This window comes from Pan troglodytes, chromosome 10, assembly GCF_028858775.2.
Source record: "Pan troglodytes isolate AG18354 chromosome 10, NHGRI_mPanTro3-v2.0_pri, whole genome shotgun sequence".
In the NCBI taxonomy this organism is placed as follows: Eukaryota; Metazoa; Chordata; class Mammalia; order Primates; family Hominidae; genus Pan; species Pan troglodytes.
Genome location: NC_072408.2, coordinates 94,843,783 through 94,863,257, shown reverse-complemented (window position 1 = coordinate 94,863,257; position 19,475 = coordinate 94,843,783). Strand labels below are relative to the sequence as shown.

General features: G+C 38.3%; 1 protein-coding gene across 22 annotated transcripts in view; it reads left to right on the top strand.

The window, feature by feature from the left end:
- Positions 1–19,475, top strand: part of C12H12orf50 (chromosome 12 C12orf50 homolog) — a 55,998-nt gene that overhangs the window by 2,295 nt on the left and 34,228 nt on the right. For 5 of the 22 annotated variants that reach the window (XM_054664577.2, XM_054664574.2, XM_063785963.1 and 2 more), the window contains exons 2-6: positions 130–877; positions 1,693–1,797; positions 3,668–3,727; positions 6,839–6,958; positions 7,301–7,421. In XM_054664577.2, the coding sequence (XP_054520552.1) occupies positions 1,765–1,797; positions 3,668–3,727; positions 6,839–6,958; positions 7,301–7,421 (334 nt within the window). In that variant the 5' untranslated portion in view covers positions 130–877; positions 1,693–1,764. Of the gene's footprint in view, positions 1–129; positions 1,798–3,667; positions 3,728–3,946; positions 4,064–4,474; positions 4,843–6,838; positions 6,959–7,300; positions 7,422–19,475 lie in introns of those variants that run through there. The other 17 variants (XM_054664578.2, XM_016923941.3, XM_009425944.4 and 14 more) reach the window with 14 other exon arrangements.

The following is a 19,475-nucleotide window of genomic DNA, read 5'->3' as shown; positions in this document are numbered from 1 at the left end:
ACAGTGAAAAAAATAAAATTTAAAAAAAGTTCACAGTTTTTTGATTACTGGATTCAGAGGGGAGGGAGAAAGAAAGAGATTTGCCATTTCAAAGTGTTTACTTTCTTTTCTACTATCTTTTTCTCACAGGAAAACACAAAATGTTCTCCCACATCACACCCCGCCTGCATTTATCAAAAAAGAAAACACCTGATGCTGGCTGTGTGCTGTTGGAACCAGAAACTTTTTAGCATATTATAGTCGAGTGCCAGTGACTTCTTTGTTCTTTCAGAGGCATTCTAAAAAGCGGCGTGTTTCACGAATCTCAGAGACAACAACTTTCACAACTATCAACTGTCACCTCCCAAACTGCCACAGAACCTTTTAAGTCCAACATTCTGTCATTTGTGGGAAATACTCATCTTCTAAAACACACTCTACTTATTCTTTGAATAGTAGTTGCAAAGCTAGTCATCTCTCAGGAAGCACTTTCTATTTCCAAAACTTTGGTTTCATCAGTACCTGGAGCAAAGCTTCTGGCAGAAACACAAATCCTCATCAGGGGAGAGGCACAGGATCAATTCACGGTTATAAACTGGACTCCTGCTCCGACGGCTAGCAGCCATCACCTTTGCCCAATTCTCATAATTCTGAAGGGTCACCAAGGAGTTGCTACCAGCCACTGTACTTAAAGTGGTGTCACAGGATTACAAAATAGAAGAAAGTCTTTCTTCTCTGACTAATATGTTAGTGCTCTAGTAAGCATCAAAGATGAAAGACACGCAATGTGAGCCTGCTTTGGCCAACACAAAGTACTTACAGAATTTTCAGGCCTACTCCCAGCCCTGGAGACAAATTTCCCATCATTCTTCATTACAGGAGTAATCATCCTCATAGGGCAGTAATAGCTTTTTTTTTTTTTTTTAGACGGAGTCTCGCTCTATCACCCAAGCTTTTGTAAAACAGAAATTCTCACAATGACTTTAATCATGATGTTACATGTAACATGCAATAATAGTGTTTGGTAAGAATATTTGAAAACAGTCCAATGAAGCTACAAGTTCACAGGTGTAGACAGTGTTTATCTGGAGGCGAAACCCACTTAAAATATTTCTTAGGGATGTTTCTCCCAGTAGCTTAAGTACTTATTTCATGGGTGCTTTGTTCTAGAGTTAGAAGATAGGGCAAAACAAAATGTAGTTATATTTTTCTATGTATCTTTGCCAATATTTTCAAGGGTTTAGCCAAATCTTTATTCTCTACTTCATTTACCTCTCACACTACCTCGTTTTTTAAATTATGTTCAATTTACATTTAAAAACTTTTTTCTAAATTTTAGTTTATTTTACATATCAGATTTTTATCCTAAAACATTGTCTTCAAAAAGTTCCCAGCAGCTTAGCTTGTTTTACATAACCGAAGTGGGAATTCATATTTGTCTTAGTCTTTTACATTTCTAATTAAACATACATGACAATTTAAAAATATATTTTTATCTAGAGTAATCTGTGATTTTCATGGCACCTTTTATGTTATTTATTGATATGATTTGGCTGTGTCCCCACCCAAATCTCAACTTGAATCATATCCACCAGAATTCCTATGTGTTGTGGGAGAGACCCAAGGGGAGGTAATTGAATCATGGGGGTGGGTCTTTCCCATGCTAATCTCATGGTAGTGAATAAGTCTCACAAGATCTGATGGTTTTATCAGGGGTTTCCACTTCTGCTTCCTCCTCATTTTATCTTGCTGCCACCATGTAAGAAGTGCCTTTTACCTCCCACCATGATTCTGAGGCCTCTCCAGCCATGTGGAACTGTAAGTCCAATTAAACCTCTTTTTCTTCCCAGTCTTTATCAGCAGTGTGAAAGCAGACTAATACAGTAAATTGGTACTAGTAGAGTGGGGTGTTGCTGAAAAGATACCCAAAAATGTGGAAGTGACTTCAGAACTGGGTAACAGGCAGAGGTTGGAACAGTTTGGAGGGCTCAGAAGAGACAGGAAAATGTGAGAAAGTTTGAACCTCCTAGAGACTTATTGAATGGCTTTGACAAAAATGCTGATAGTGATATGAACAATAAGGTCCAGGCTGAGGTGGTCTCAGATGGAGTTGGGGAACTTGTTGGGAACTGGAGCAAAGGTGACTCTCATTATATTTTAGCAAAGAGACTGGCAGCATTTTGCCCCTGCCCTAGAGATTTGTGGAACTTTGAACAAAGTACCTGAGAGATGATTTCAGGTATCTGGTATTGCTGAATCTGGAAGATTGAATGCTTAGCAAAGCATTCAAAAGGTGACTTGGGTGCTGTTAAAAGCATTCCATTTTAAAAGGGAAACAGAGCATGAAAGTTTAGAAATTTGCAGCCTGATGATGCAGTAGAAAAGAAAAACCCATTTTTTGAGGAGAAATTCAAGCCAGCTGCAGAAATTTGTATAAGTAGCAAGGAGCCTAATGTTGATCCCCAAGACCATGGGGAAAATGTCTCCAGGATATGTCAGAGACCTTCACGGCAGCCCCTCCCATCACAGGCCCAGAGGCCCAGGAGGAAAAAGTGGTTTTATGGGCTAGGCCCAGGGTCCCTGTGCAGTCTGTAGCCTAGGGACTTGGTGCCCTGTGTCTCAGCCAATCTAGCCATGACTGAAAGGGGCCAACATAGAGCTCGAGCTGTGGCTTCAGAGGGTGCAAGCCCCAAGCCTTGGCAGCTTCCACATTGCTGTTGAGCCTGCAGGAGCACAGAAGGCAAGAATTGAGGTTTGGAAACCTCCACTTAGATTTCAGAAGATGTATGGAAACACCTGGATGCTCAGGTAAAAGTTTGCTGCAGAAGTAAGGACCTCATGGAGAACCCCTGCTAGGGCAGTGTGGAAGGGAAATGTGGGCTGGAGCCCCCACACAGAGTCCCTCCTGGGGCACTGCCTAGTGGAGCTTTTAGAAGAGAGACACCATCCTCCAAACCCCAGAATGGTAGCTCTGCTGACAGCTTGTGCCATGCACCTGGAAAAGCCACAGACACTTAATGCCAGCCTGTGAAAGCAGCCAGGAGGGAGGCTGTACCCTGCAAAGCCACAGGGTCAGAGTGCCCAAGACCATGGGAACCCACCTTTTGCATCCACATGACCTGGATGTGAGACCTGGAGTCAAAGGAGATCATTTTGGAGCTTTAAAATTTGACTGCCCTGCTGGATTTAGGACATGCAGGGGGCCTGTAACTCCTTTGTTTTGGCCAACTTATCCCACTTGCAGTGGCTTTGCCCAATACCAGTATCCCCATTGTATCTAGGAAGTAACTAGCTTGTTTTTGATTTTACAGACTCATAGGTGGAAGGGATTTGCCTTCTCTCAGATGAGACACTGGACTGTGGACTTTTGGATTAATACTGAAATGAGTTAAGACTTTGGGGGACTATTGGAAAGGCATGATTGGTTTTGAAATGTGAGGACATTAAGTTTGGAGGGACAAGTGGTGGAATGATATGGTTTGGCTCTGTCTCCACCCAAATATCAACTTGAATTGTATCTCCCAGAATTCCCACATGTTGTGGGAGGGATTCAGGGGGAAGTAATTGAATCATGGGTAGGGGTTTTTCCCATGCTAATCTCATGATAGTGAATAAGTCTCATAAGATCTGATCAGTTTATCAGGGGTTTCTACCTTTACTTTCTCCTCATTTTCTCTTGCCACCGCAGTGTAAGAAGTGCCTTTCACCTCCTGCCATGATTCTGAGGCCTCCCCAGCCATGTGGAACTGTAAGTCCAATTAAACCTCTTTTTCTTCCCAGTTGGGTATGCTTTTATCAGCAGCATGAAAACGGACTAATACATTTATGAGGAATATTTTTTATTAATTTCTGCTGGGTTTTAATTATTTGATTAAAGATACTAAGAGGAAGATATAAATAACTGCTGATTGAAATGTTTCATTTTGGAAATCAGAGTATTTCCCTTGTTTTCAACAAATTCTCAAAGCCTTCAAGCACTCTGGAAACTTTCTGCTATAGGAAGAAGATATTCCTCTTTTTATGATGGATGAAAAATAAATGGAATATAGCCACAAGATGAATAAGTAGCCCAATATATTTTCAGGTACCTATTAATATATCACAATTTGAATATGATTTTTCCCAAATCAATGGATAGTAGAGAGTACATATTTAAATAATTGTTTTTATTATCTTAGAATATGAGTAGCTCATTTACCTATGGCAAATTTTTAGTGTTATTCCCAAAACCTCTATAGAAACGAAGATTTAGAAATAGCTGTTTACTTGTGAAATACTTATCACTTTCTATTATAAAAGTATAAACTAGTTTATAGTCCATATTCAACCAGAACATTGAAAGATTAAAATATGCTATTTTATTTTTGCTAGTCCTTTGTAGTTAATATGCTAAAACTGAGTAAGGGAAATACAGTGTTCACTCAGGTAAACTGTAGTTTACCTGAGTGAACATTGGCCTACAGTTACATGTGAGGTCATTTATGATGAGCAAACAATGGATTAGGTAACAATGAGGAAAATTCTAGAAGTTTGAGTTTGAGTTTGTGTGCTTACTAGCAATCACTTTCAGCGTTTCTGCAAAGCTAGAGAAGGTATCTTCTAATTTAAATTTCTTTAAGAATTATCTATTGCGTAATATACTGTCAACAGGAGGTCAGTTTTAAAGGAATACTACTGATAGCCTGAAAGACTGTGGAAAAGAAATTATTTTTCCCCTTACACACTGATAGTTCTTGTATTTGCATTCCTGAAATTCATATATATTTTTCAAAAAAGAAAACCATTGGATTAGCAGCAAGAGAGTTGAAAATGGCAGAAGTTGGGAATGACTGCTATTTCTTTTTTAATTCCACATGCATAAAGGTAAATATTGTACAATTGACAGTACTTCACATGCTTAATCTTTTTAGTAGAATGAAGGAAGATATGGCAATAACTTGTATTGCTGAACAAAAATTTACTATTTTCTTGCAAGATATCTTATATATGTAAAATCTGGAGTAACAGCTTATCATGTATTTTTGACATACTGAATTTCTCTGAAGAAATCTGAGATAATTTAAAATTATTATTTGTTTGAAACTACCCTTATATATACCAGTTATATGTCTATAGCTTTTGAATCTTCATGTGGCACTTTTGCCCATATTATGACACCTTGAGACATTAAATTCCTAATATTAAAACATCATATGTTACAAGATATTGTTTTAGTTAATATGATTCCAGTCATTATAATTCAAATAGTTGAATTCAGGTAAGTGTCAAACTTAGTGTAATAAATCTGTTTTCCTATTTGAAATTTATTAACCCAATTACTGAATTTTCCTCTGTCAAAAGTCTAAGTAATAACAAATATTTAAATATCATTAAAAAAGAAAATTAATATAAACAAATTGGCCACATATAAATTAAACTTTATAAAGTTAAATGGGAAAAACTGAGAATTCCTCCAATGTATTAGGATGTATAGATCTTAGTAAAACCAGATAAAGGTAGAAACTCAATATTTGGAGCTTTGTGCTCATGCAAGAAATAATCCAGTGAAAAAGATGATATGTCTGGTTTCAAGTGTTTCCTCTCTGTTAGGAAACCTGAATGGAGTCAACCTCTCTGACCACAGAAATTGGATTCACTTCTATTACCTGTTAGATTAAATGCTAGGATAATAAAGAATAATAACAGATTTCATGTCCCAGGTGGGCAGAGTGTTTTGTCTATTTCACTGCTGTATCCCCAAGTACTTAGTACAGTGGCTAATGAGTAAGTTACCAGTAAATAATTAAATGAATAAATAATAATAATAGCTCACAATACCTTATATCACATCATTTTTACAGCTAACCTGTAAGGAAAGTAGTTTTTATTTCCTGTATACAGATGAGAAAACTGAAGCACAGAGAGTATGAGTTAAGTATTAACTTTGTGACAATGGACAAGTGGTGGCGCCCAGGGTTTCAAATACCAGTTTATTGACTTGAAAACCCCTGCCTACTAACCCGTGCTATGAGAGTATATGGATCTACTTTAACAAGGGGGAGAGAGTGAAGATGGAAGTAGGAGAGAGATAAAAGATAAAGAACGACCATGGAACATGTGTCAAAAGAGGGAAGAATGTTATCCACCTCTCTTCCCACACAACAGGGGCTTGTAGTTTTTACCAAATGTGCGTTTACATTTAAAAGAACATAGAATTTTTAAGAAGTAATAGCGGCCCATTAAAACAATCCACATCTACTTTTGTTGGCATATTAACAAGTCAGTGAGTATATGTATAGGCAATTGTTTATCTTTCTAAGCCAAAGGCACAAAGCACATATATTTAATGTAGTATATCATAATACAATAATTAAAATTCCACAATAACATAAATTTTAAGCTCCATAAAAACTTAACAGTATCTCCATAGACTGAGAAAACAGATTATCTAATAAAAGGATTGATTAATAGAAATCATTTTCACAATTAGAATGTAGGTAGAGATTCTTAAAAATTTCATCTGGCTTTCTTCCGAAAGAGAAATTAAGTTGTTCTGTCATTGAATTGTGATCAAAGTGTCACTGGATTCTTACATCTCTATTCCTAGTAAACCATATGGATTAACGAATAACAAAAGGTAGCATTTTATCAGTGATTTGTGGCATGTTGTACTATGTAACCATTAGACTATCTTGTTGCTTTCTCACTAAAGTTAGACTAATTTGCTAAAATTTAGACTTATGGCCTAAAATTGATAGTGTATATCTTTGTGATTCTAGTGTAATCTACTCATATTTCGTTTAACTAATTAGCAACCTATTGTTGTTGAACACTAATGTCAACATATTGAGCTTTCTACACTGTTTACTTTTTCTTTTAGGGTTCCCAGTGCCGATTCCGACACTGTGAAGAAGCCCTTGGCAGTGACACTGTGTGCTCATTATGGAGAGAGAGGAAATGTTTAGATCCACTTTGCAGATTTAGACACATGGAAATGCAGGTAGAATTACTTGGCGTCATCATTTTTGTTAAAAAGTATTTCCCTTCAATAATGCTGAATTATACTTTTACAAAACAATATGGAAGAAATCATTCTTCCTTCTACTATTTGATTTTAGGCATTTTGCAATTTTTTCAACTTAATGGAGGAACATGTTTTAGAAATACCCATTCCATCTTTTGAATAGCAGGGCTTAGAAACACTGAAAGCTGGAAGACACACATGATCTTAAATCAGTTAACTATAATTGTTTTTGTGTCCTTGTGCTGTATTGTAGCACATTGTATTTGTTGTAAATATGGCATCTAATCATTACATTTCCCCCAATCTCCTTTTATCTAGCAAAACTGCAGCATTTCATGCTTCTGGGAAACTCAGCCTCTTGGTTGTGTGAAGATCAGCTGTATCTTTTATCACAGCAAACCTCGAAATATCAATGGATTATTTTTGCCACCAAGTAGCAGTGAGTACATTTTTTGAGTAACATAGACTTACCATATTCTAATCTGGTTTTGGAGTAGCAGCATAGAATGACACATTTAAAAAGTATGACAAGGTGAGCAATGCAATTTAATAGCCAATGGGTAATTTGGAATGATTCTACATGAGATGAGAGAAAGCTTAGAATGAACCATTAAGTAACTAACAAGATGAAATGAACAAAGAGCAAGTTAAACTTTCTCTATGTGTATCTAAAATGGATTTTATTCATATGAAAAGTAAGACAGCTACTGACCTCACTAAATAGAAGGAGGCTGTGTCTCAGCAAAGTATCGCACAACTGAAGCCAAGCTTAGAGGTCATACCTTCACTGGTGGTCTCTGTGAATGTGCAGAAAGCTATCTCATAGGTGGAGAGAGCAAGGGCAGGATCTGGGTTACACACTTCTGTTTCTAGCAGAACAGCTATGTGTGATGGTTCTTTCTAACACTTTAATTGTGGAAAAAATGCAATGCCATTGCTACAAAAGCCGTGGCACAATTCAGTCTAACTAAATGGTACTGAGACTCTACCATGTGGTGTACCTTAAAGTTGGTTCTGGGAAATGGATACAGAAGACACCACAGTGTAAACCAGTGAATGGTAAGAACCTTGCTGAAGAAGGTGGGGCTATTAGGTTTCCCTGATGCTTGTAACTACTCTACTTTCCTTCTATGGCCACCAAGTTTCTCTGATGGAATGGTTTTTTGTTTGTTTGTTTGTTTGTTTTTTGAGACGGAGTCTCGCCCTGTCACCCAGGCTGGAGTGCAGTGCTGCACTCTCAGCTCATTGCAGCCTCCACCTCCCGGGTTCAAGCAATTCTCATGCCTCAGCCTCCTGAGTAGCTGGGACTACAGGCACGCACCGCCACACCCAGCTAATTTTTGTATTTGCAGAAAAATACACAACCATGCTGGTTGGGTTAAATTCATGATCACAAATCTCAAATGAGCCCTTACTGCTGACTGCCAATAACACTACATGGTACTCCCCCAGTTCATTCCTATTCTCCCAGACTGCTTTTTGTACCTCCTTCCCTCTCCTTAAACCTCCATTGCCACCTCCTCTTTGATGATGACTTTATGTCTTACGAACTGAGAAACTTTTAATAAGAAGAGAACTTCTGCATATTTCTGTCACCACATCCACCCACCTAGTAGCATCGGTATTTACTTCTTCCCTGCTCTTACCATGAATCATCCATACTCCTATCTAAGCCTATCCTTCCACTTGGTAACTAGACATTGCCTTCTCTTGTCTACTCTAAGACATTGATTTAATGATTCTTCCCTCTTTTTCTACATAAACATTATTCACTCTTACTGAATCATTTCTATCAGTATACAAACATGTATTTATTTATTTATGGAATTCTCCATTTTGATTTATTCTCTCACAAGCTACCACCCCATGTTTTTTTCCCGTTGCAATAATTCTCCTCAAAGTGGTTATTTATTATTGCTGTCACCAAATCCTTCCCCGATTCTTTCTTAATCCCATGCAAATCAGGCTTATTCACTCCTTTCACCTGTCACATACACATTATTAAATCCAGTGGCCAATTTCCAGTCCTTATGTAACTTGAACCATGAGCAGGATTTGACACATTTAATCACCCCTTCCTTCTTGACATAATTTTACTATCTAGCTTGCAGGACACATTCTCTTCATTTCTCTTTCTTTTTTTTCTTTAACTTTTATTTTAGGTTCTGGGGTACATGTGCAGGATTGTTATATAGGTAAACTGTGTGTCATGGAGATTTGGTGGACAGATAATTTCATCACCTGGGTAATAAGCATAGTATCTGATAGATATTTTTTCTGATCCTCTCCCTCCTACCAGCCTCCACCCTCAATTAGGCCACAGTATCTGTTGTCCCTCGCTTTGGGTTATCATTTAGGTCTCACTTATAAGTTAGAACATGTGGCATTTGGATTTTGTTCCTGCATTAGTTTGCTAAGGGTGATGGCCTCCAGCTCCATCAATGTTCTTGCAAAGGACATGATGTCATTCTTGTTTTATGGCTGTGTAGTAATCCATGGCATATATATACCACATTTTCCTTATTCGTTCTACCATTGATGGGCATTTAGGTTAATTTCATGTCTTTGCTATCGTGAATAGTGCTGTGATGAACATGCATGTACATGTGTCTTTATGGTAGAATGATTTATATTCCTGTGTGTATATACCCGATAATAGGGTTGCTGGGTCAAATGGTAATTCTCTTCTAAGTTCTTCAAATAATTGCTACATTGCTTTGCACAGTGGCTGGACCAATTTACATTCCTACCAGCAGTATATAAGTGTTCCCTTTTCTCTGTAACCTCATCAGCATCTGTTATTTTTTGACTTTTTAATAAATAGCCATTCTTATTGGTATGAGGTGGTATCTCATTATGGTTTTGATTTGTGGTTCTGTGATGATTAGTGATGTTGAGCATTTTTTCATATGCTTTGGCCACATTTATGTCTTCTTTTGAAAAGCGTTCACGTGCTTTGCCCACTTTTTAATGAAGTTGTTAGTTTTTGCTTGTTAAGTCCCTTATAAATTCTGGATATTAGACCTTTGTTGGATATATAGTTTGCAAATATTTTTTCTCATTCTGTAGATTGTCTGTTTACTCTGTTGGTAGTTTCTTTTGCTGTGCAGAAACTCTTTAGTTTAATTAAATCCTTTTTGTTAACTTTTTTGTTGTATGCTTTTGGCATCTTTGTCATGAAATCTTTGTCATGTCCTATATCCAGAATGGTATTTCCTAGGTTATCTTCCAGGGTTTTTTAAGTCTTTTTCTTTTGAGATGGAGTCTCACTCTGTTGCCAGGCTGGAGTGCAACGGTGTGATCTCCGCCCACTACAACCTCCGCCTCCTGGGTTCAAGTGATTCCCCTGCCCCAGCCTCCCAAGTAGCTGAGACCACAGGCACATGCCACCATGCCAGGCTAAATTTTTTTTTTTTTTAGTAGAGACGAAGTTTCACCATGTTGGCCAGGACAGTCTCAATCTCCTGACCTTGTGATCCACCCACCTCAACCTCCCAAAGTGCTGGGATTATAGGCATGAGCCACCGTGCCTGGCCTACATTCAAGTCTTTAATCTATCTTGAGTCAATTTTTGTATGTGGTATAAGGTAGGGGTTCAGTTTCCATTTTCTACATATGGCAAGCCAGTTATTCCAGCATCATTTATTGAAAGGGGAGTCCTCTCCCTGTTTCTTATTTTTGTCACCTTTGTCAAAGATTAGATGATTGCAGGCATGAGGCTTTTATTTCTAGACTTTCTATTCTATTCCATTGGTCTATGTGTCTTTTTTTGTGCCAGTATCTTTCTGTTTTGGTTACCGTAGCCCTGTAGTATAGTTTGAAGTTGGGTAGCATGATGCCTCCCTTTTTGAACTTTTTGCTTTAAGATTGCCTTGGCTCTTTAGGCTCCTTTTGGGTTCCACATTAATTTTAAAATATATTTTTCTAATTCTGTGAAGAATGTTATTGGTAGTTTGATAGAAATAACTTCGAATCTGTGAATTTCTTTGGGCATCATTGCCATTTTAATGATGTTGATTCTTCCTATCCATGAGCATGGAATGTTTTTCCGTTTGTTTGCATCATCTCTGCTTTCTTTGGGCAGTGTTTTGTAATTCTCATTGTAAAGATCTTTCACCTCTCTGGTTAGCTGTATTCCTAGATATATTATTCTTTTTGTGGCAGTTATTAATGGAATTGCATTCCTGATTTGACTCTTGGCTTGGATGTTGTTGTTGTATAGGAATGCCACTGATATTTGTATGTTAATTTTGTATCCTGAAACTGCTGAAATTGTTTATCAGATCAAAGCACTTTTGGGCAGAGATTATGAGGTTTTCTAGATATAGAATTATGTCATCTGCAAACAGGGATAATTTGACTTCCTTGATTCCTATTTGGATGCCTTTTCTTTCTTTCTCTTGCCTGGTTGCTCTGGCCAGGACTTTTCAATACTATGGTGAGTAGGCGTGGTGACAGAGGGTATACTTGTCTTCTTCCAGTTTTCAAGGGGGAATGCTTCCAGTTTTTGCTTTTTCAGTCTGATGTAGGCTGTGGGTTTTATATAGATGGCTCTTATTATTTTGAAGTATGTTTCTTCAATTCCCAGCTTATTGAGGGTTTTTAGCATGAAGGGATGTTGAATTTTATTAAAAGCCTTTTCTGCATCTATTGAGGTAATCATATCTCAATATGATTTTTACTTTTAGTTCTGTTTATGTAGTCAGTCACATTTATTGATTTGTATATGGTGAACCAACCTTGCATCCCAGGGATATAGCATACTTGATCATGATGGATTAGCTTTTTGATGTGCTGCTGAATTTGATTTGCTAGTATTTTGTTGAGGATTTTGACATCTGTGTTCACTGAGAATATCGGCCTGAAATTTTTTTTTTTTTTGGTTTTCTTTCTGCCACATTTTGGTATCAAAATGATGCTGGCCTCATAGAATGAGTTAGGGAGGAGTCCTTCATCCTCAATTTTTTGAAATAGTCTCAGTAGGAATGGCACCAGCTCTTCTTTATAAATCTGATATAACTCGGCTATGAATCTATCTGGCCCTGGGTTTTTTTTGGTTGGTAGGCTTTTTCTTACTTATACAGTTATAGAACTCAGTATTGGTCTCTTCAGGGATTCAGTTTCTTCCTTGTTCAGTCTTGGGAGGTTGCATGTGTTTAGGAATATATTCATTTCTTCTAAATTTTCTAGTTTGTACCCATAGAGGTGTTTATACTAGTGTCTGATAGGTTTTTGTATTTCTGTGGGGTCAGTGGTAGTGTCCCTTTTGTCTTTTTTTTTTTTTAAACAGAGTTTCACTCTGTCACCCAGACTGGAATGCAGTGGTGCGATCTTGGCTCACTGCAAACTCTGGTTCCAGGGATCAAGTGATTCTCCTCCTTCAGCCTCCCAAGTAGCTGGGATAACAGGCATGCGCCACCATGCCTGGCTAATTTTTGTATTTTTAGTAGAGACTGGGTTTTGCCATGTTGGCCAGGCTGGTCTCAAACTCCTGGCCTCAAGTGATCTGCCTGCCTTGGCCCTCCCAAAGTGCTGGGATTATAGGTGTCAGCCACTGAACCTGGCCTCCCTTTGTCATTTCTAATTGTGTTTACTTGGATCTTCTCTTTTTTTTGTCTTTATTAGTCTAGGTAGCAGTCTATCTTTCTTATTAATTTTTTCAAAAAATCAACTCCTGGGTTTGCTGGTCTTTTGTATGGCTTTTTGTGTCTCCATTTCCTTCAGTTCAGCTCTAATTTTGGTAATTTCTTGTCTTCTGCCAGCTTTAGGGTTGGTTTTCTCTTGCTTCTCTAGTTCTTCTAGTTGTGATGTTAAGTTGTTAATTTGAGATCTTTCTTTTTGATGTGGTCATTTAGTGCTATAAATTTCCCTCTTAACACTGAGTTAGCTGTATCTCAGAGAATCTGGTATGTTGTATCTGTTCTCAAAAGTTTCAAAGAATTTCTTGATTTCTGCCATAATTTCATTGTTTACCCAAAAGTCATTCAGGAGCAGGTTGTTTAATTTCCATGTAATTGTATGGTAGTGAGTTATTTTCTTAGTATTGATTCCTATATTTATTGTGCTGTGGCCTGAGGGCATGGTTGGTATGATGTGTGTTTTTTTTTAATTTGCTGAGTATTGTTTTATGTCCAAATGTATGGTCAGTTTTGGAGTATGTGTCATGTGATGATGAGAAGAATGTATATTCTGTTGTTTTGGGGTGGAGAGTTCTGTAGATGTTTATTAAATCCATTTGGTCAAGTTTTGAGTTTAGGTCCTTAATATCTTTGCTTTTCTGCATTGACAATCTGTGTAATGCTGTCAGTGGAGTGTTGAAGTCTCCCACTATTATGGTATGGGAATCTAAGTCTCTTTGTAGGTCTCTAAGAACTTGCTTTATGGATCTGGGTGCTCCTGTGTTGGATGTGTATATATTTAGGATAGTAAGGTCTTCTTGTTGAATTGAACCCTTTACCATTGTATAATGTGTTTATGTTTTTTAATCTTGTTGGTTTAAGTCTCTTTGGCCAGAAATTAGGATTGCAACCCCTGATATTTTCTGTTTTCCATTTGCTTGGTAGATTTTTCACAATTTCTTTATTTTGAGCCTATGGGTATCATTGTATAATATGTGCAATGGGTGTCTTGAAGACAGCATGTTAGTGGGTCTTGCTTCTTTATCGAGCTTGCAACTCTGTGCCTTTTAATTGGTGCATTTAGCTCCTTTACATTCAAGGTTACATTGATATGTGTGGATTTGATCCTGTCATCATGTTGTTAGCTGGTTTGTGTGCACACTTGTTTGTGTGGTTGCTTTATAGTGTCACTGGTCTGCATTCTTAAGTGTGTTTTTGTAGTGACTGGTAACTGTCTTTCTTTTCCGTATTTAGTGTATCTTTCAGGACCTCTTGTAAGGCATGTCTGGTGGTAAAAAATTCCCTCAGCACTTGCTTGTCTGAAAAGGATCTTATTTATCCTTCACTTATGCAGTTTAGTTTGCCTGGATGTGATATTCTTGGTTGGAATTTTTTTTCTCTAAGAATGCTGAATGTAGGCTTCCAATCTTTTCTGGCTTGTAGGGTTTCTTCTGAAAGGTTCACTGTTAGCCTGATGGACTTCCCTTTGTAGGTGACCTACCCTTCTCTCCAGCTGTCTTTAACATTTGTTTTCTTTTGTTTCAAACTTGGTTTGTTTTTCTTCTACCTTCCTAGTGCTTTGTTATCACTCTCCCCGGATTGTTCTTCCTCTTTTCCCCAATCTCTTACATGTGCAGAGTTAGTTCTTGGTTCTTTTTTTTCTCTGTTTACTTTCTTGGTAGTCTCATCTAGCCTTATGATTTTGAATATGATCCACATGTCAGTGACTCCCAAATGTAACAAGAGACTCTATTTGATCTGGTGCCCTGTTAGCTCTCTGAGGTTTTCTACCACACTATATTAGTCTGCTTTTACACTGCTTTTGCACTGCTGATAAAGAGATACCCAAGACTGGGCAATTTACAAAAGACATACCCAAGACTGGGCAATTTACAAGAAGGAAGTTTAATGGACTTACAGTTCCACATGTCTGGGGAGGCCTCCAAATCATGGAGGAAGGCTAGGAGGAGAAAGTCACATCTTACATGGATGGCAGCAGCAAAGAAAGAGAGTTTGTGCAGGGAAAGTCCCCTTTTTGAAATCGTCAGATCTCATGAGACTTACTCACTATCACGAGAACAGCATGGGAAATACCTGCCCCATGATTCAATTACCTCCCATCGAATTCCTCCCACAACATATGGGAATTGTGGGAGTTACAATTCAAGATGAGATTTGGGTGGGGAAACAGACAAACCATATCATTCCCTCTTTGGCCCCTCCCAAATCTCATGTCCTCACATTTAAAACCAATCATGCTTTTCCAACATTCCCCAAAAGTCTTAACTCATTTTAACATTAACTTAAAAGTCCACAGTCCAAAGTCTCATCTGAGACAAGGCAAGTCCCTTCTGCCTGTGATCCTGTAAAATCAAAAACAAGTTAGTTACTTCCTACATACAATGGGGTTACAGGCATTGGGTAGGTACAGCCATTCGAAATGGGAGAAACTGGCCAAAACAAAGGGGCTACAGGCCCTATACAAGTCCAAAATCCAGCAGGGCAGACAAATCTTAAAGCTCAAAATGATCTCCTTTGACTCCAGGTCTCACATCCAGGTCCCACTGAAGCAAAAGGTGGGGTCCCATGGTCTTGGGTTGCTCTGCCCCTGTGGCTTTGCAGGGTATAGCCCCTGCTCCTGGCTGCTTTCATTGGCTGGTGTTAAGTGTCTGTGGCTTTTCCAGGCACACGGTGCAAGCTGTCAGTGAATCTACCCATTCTGGGGTCTAGAGGACAGTGGCCCTCTTCTCACAGCTCCACTAAGCAGTGCTCCAGTAGGGACTTTGTGTAGCAGCTCTGGCCCCACATTTCCCTTCCACACTGCCCTAGCATAGGTTCTTCATGAGGGCCCTGCCCCTGCAACAAACTTTTGCCTGGGCATCCAGGCATTTCCACATGCCCTCTGAAATCTAGGCAGAGGTTCCCAAACCCCAATTCTTAAATTCTGTGCTCTTGCAGTCTCAACGCCACATGGAAGCTGCCAAGGCTTGGGGTCTGCACCCTCTGAAACCACGGCCTGAGCTGTATCTTGGCCCCTTTCAGCCGTGATTGGAGTGACTGGGACACAGGGCACCAAGTCCATAGGCTGCACACAGCATGGGAACCCTGGGCCTAGCCCATGAAACCATTTTGTCCTCCTAGGTCTCTGGGCCTGTGATAGGAGGGGCCGCCAAGAAGGTCCCTGACATACATTGGAGACATTTTCCCCATTATCTTGGGGATTAACATTCGGCTTATTGTTAATTATGAAAAATTCTGCAGCCAGCTTGAATTTCCCCTCAGAAAATAGGATTTTCTTTTGTATCTTATTGTCAGGCTGCAAATTCTCCAAACTTTTATGCTCTGTTTTCTTTTTAGAACTGAATGCCTTTAGCAGCACCCAAGTCACCTCTTGAATGCTTTGCTGCTTAGAAATTTCTTCTGCCAGATACCTTAAATTATCTCTCTTAAATTCAAAGTTCCACAAATCTCTAGGGAAGGAGCAAAGTGCTGCCAGTCTCTTTGCTAAAACTTAATAAGAGTCACCTTTGCTCCAGTTCCCAACAAGTTCCTCATCTCTAACTGAGAATACCTCAGCCTGGATTTCATTGTCCATATCATTATCAGCATTTTGGTCAAAGCCATTCAACAAGTATCTAGGAGGTTCCAAACTTTCCCACATTTTTCTGTGTTCTTCTGAGCCCTTCAAACTGTTCCAACCTCTGCCTGTTACCCAGTTCTAAAGTTGCTTCCACATTTTTGGGTATCTTTCCAGCAGTGCTCCACTCTACTGGCACCAGTTTACTGTATTAGTCTGTTTTTATGCTGCAGATAAAGACATACTTGAGACTGAGCAATTTACAAAAGAAAGAGATTTAATGGACTTACAGTTCCACATGGCTGGGGAGGCCTCACAATCATGGTGGAGGGCAAGGAGGAGCAAGTCACATCTTACATGTATGGCAGCAGGCAAAGAGAGAGAGCTTGTGTAGGGAAACTCTTGTTTTTAAAACTGTCAGGTCTCATGAGACTTATTCACTATCATGAGAACAGCACAGAAAAGACCCGCCCCCATGATTCAATTACCTCCCACCAGGTTCCTTCCATGATATGTGGGAATTTGGGAAGTTACAATTCAAGATGAGATTTGGGTAGGGACATAGTCAAACTATATCACACACCTGTATGCTTGCTTGCTCTACTCAAATCATACTGTATACTTGCTTTTCCTAGTGCATATTAGCATGTTCCTGCTTTAGGGGCTTTGTGCAAAACACTCTTCCCTCAATATCTTCATGGCTAACTCCATTATTTCTTCACAGCCTTGCTAAAATATGTTTTACATAAGACTATTCTGAACACTGTATTTGAAATGTAGTCAGCCTTCCCATGCATGCCTTACACACTTCCAAACTTCCTCGCCTTGTTCTACTTTCTTATTGCCATACTCCCTATGATTTCTCAGATACAATATAATTCACTGGTTTAATATGTCTATTTGTTGTGTGACTCCTCCCTATAGAATGAAAGTACCATAAGAGCAAGAATCTTTATTTTGTTCACTAATGAATCTCAAGCACCTAATATAGCCACATAGTACTGGCTCTCACATAGTGGCCAGTTCTACTCCGGGAATCCATGAACAGCGTTTATTTATGTTAAATCTGTTAACTATTTTCCTGCTGCTTGACACATTTCTGTACTCTAGGAAAAAGGATTCAATTTCCAGACTGTAGATAAACTAACAAGCTCAGCTGAAATATCTATTGAACTACTGCATTGCTTCTTTATTTGGAAATATTTCAATACCTCAGAAGTAATAATTTGACTCCTGGCAGACCTAATATTTCCTATGATATTTCCAGGAACTTCTATCTACCAATGCCCATAATAACCAAAACTGGGGCCCTAAATCTTTTCACCTTAGACAAAGATTAAATTATAAAGTAATACCTTTGTGAATATCTACCTTTATGAGTGTCAGTAAATGCATATGATTAATTGATAAATTTAGGGTGAGGTTATTACAAACCATTTCATAGCAAACTATAACTGGCTAAGTACAGGTTCATACAGAGCATTGTACAAATGTGTGTAATTTTGTCTCAGGTTAAAATAAGATAAAATTTAGATATTTAAATGTGCAACCTGTGAAACTTTAGGGCTTCTGCTTGATGAATTGAGACCTGTCACATAGTCCATATTAAGTAGATGAGTTGGAGCCACAGCAGTGCTATCTAAATCACCGGCTGTGTTCTTCCAGTATGAGGCACTTGCCAAAGGCAATTTCCTATTAGATGATTTGCCATTGTATGTTGTTATCTTTAAGCACTAAGTGCAATTATCAGGAGTCCTACATTTTTTTGTCTAGGGGTATAAAACTGCCAGTTACTCTCTTTGCAATTTAAACTTCAACCTGCTAGTGAATTTTAAAAGGTTTTGGACTCTTTTAAAAGATATTTTATTTACATGTTTATAAACCATGGAATTTTAAAAGACATAATCTCTCTGGTTATCATTTCTAAGTTTAAAAGCAAATAGCTGCTAAACCAATTGAGAATGCTAAGAAAACATAATTCTGTTAATATTTACCATAAAAATTCCCTAGACATTTTCTGAGTACAGTTCGTACTTTTTTGCAAGCCTGGTAGGCACTTATTCTTTCTCCTATGGTATGCACTAGAAGTTAGTGTAATCTCTTAGACAAACTATTGTTTTAAAAAAGTTCTTATATTTTGCTGAAGAAAAATTTGTTCCAAACACAGTAGCTAGCTGGAACATGGAAATTGCTCATGTTTCCTTGGCTAGTTGCCACTTTATTCTGTAATGAACAATTGAATAGGATCATTTGATTTTTATTTATTCTAGGTCAGTGTCCAGTGATGCCTTGGACAACTGATTTGGCCACTTTAAATTAAACTTTGGTCAGCTTTCTTTAGAATGTCTAGCCTCTGTGTTTATTATCTGCCTTTTATTTGAAGTCTTGAAAAGCCACTTGCTAATAAATTGTTTTTAAATAATTTAATAAACACTTTGACTTGAATATTTCAGTCAGTACACACAGACTAATTTTTGTGCATGTGTGTTTTAGAAAAGAAGAAAATTCATAATGGTTATAAGGATAAAAGTTCTTCAGCTTAGTTCTTTCCTCTCTGGGGAAGGAAGAGAGGGGATAAGAAAATGCCATAGCACATGAAATGGTAGCCCCCGAGATAATTTGTGTTGGATGGCAGATTCTTTATCCTGACTACATACTGCGTCTGTTCTCATCCAAGGTCCAAAGAGCATCAAAACATGCAAAAAAATAAAGGCAGGAACTCAAATATTACTTCTTCAGGCTTAACATTTGTTAGTCATGTTTAAGACCTCCACATTTTGCTTTTTAGGACTTATAAACTTGCAGTTTAATTATGGCTTTTAAAAATGAAGTGGAGTTATAAGAGATTAGAAAATTGCATACCCAGTGTTTTAGAATAATCTGTTAAGTGTATTACGTGTGGCAGCGCTATGCTGGATAATTTTCATGCCTAATTTTATTTAATCATCCTAAAAACTGGCCGAATAGATACAGTTAATCTCCCGATTTTACAGATGAAGAAAATGAGGTCCACAGAGACCAGATATCTTAGGCAAGATAATACCTCTCAATAAGTGGCAGTTTCTGAATTCAAACATAGTGCTGTCTGACTCTAAAAGTATCTCAGCCAGGCATGGTGGCTCACGCCTGTAATCCCAGCACTTTGGGAGGCCGAGGCAGGCGGATCATGAGGTCAGGAGATCGAGACCATCCTGGCTCATATGGTGAAACTCGTCTCTACTAAAAATACAAAAATTAGCTGGACGTAGTGGCAGATGGCTGTAGTGCCAGCTACTCAGGAGGCTGAGGCAGGAGAATG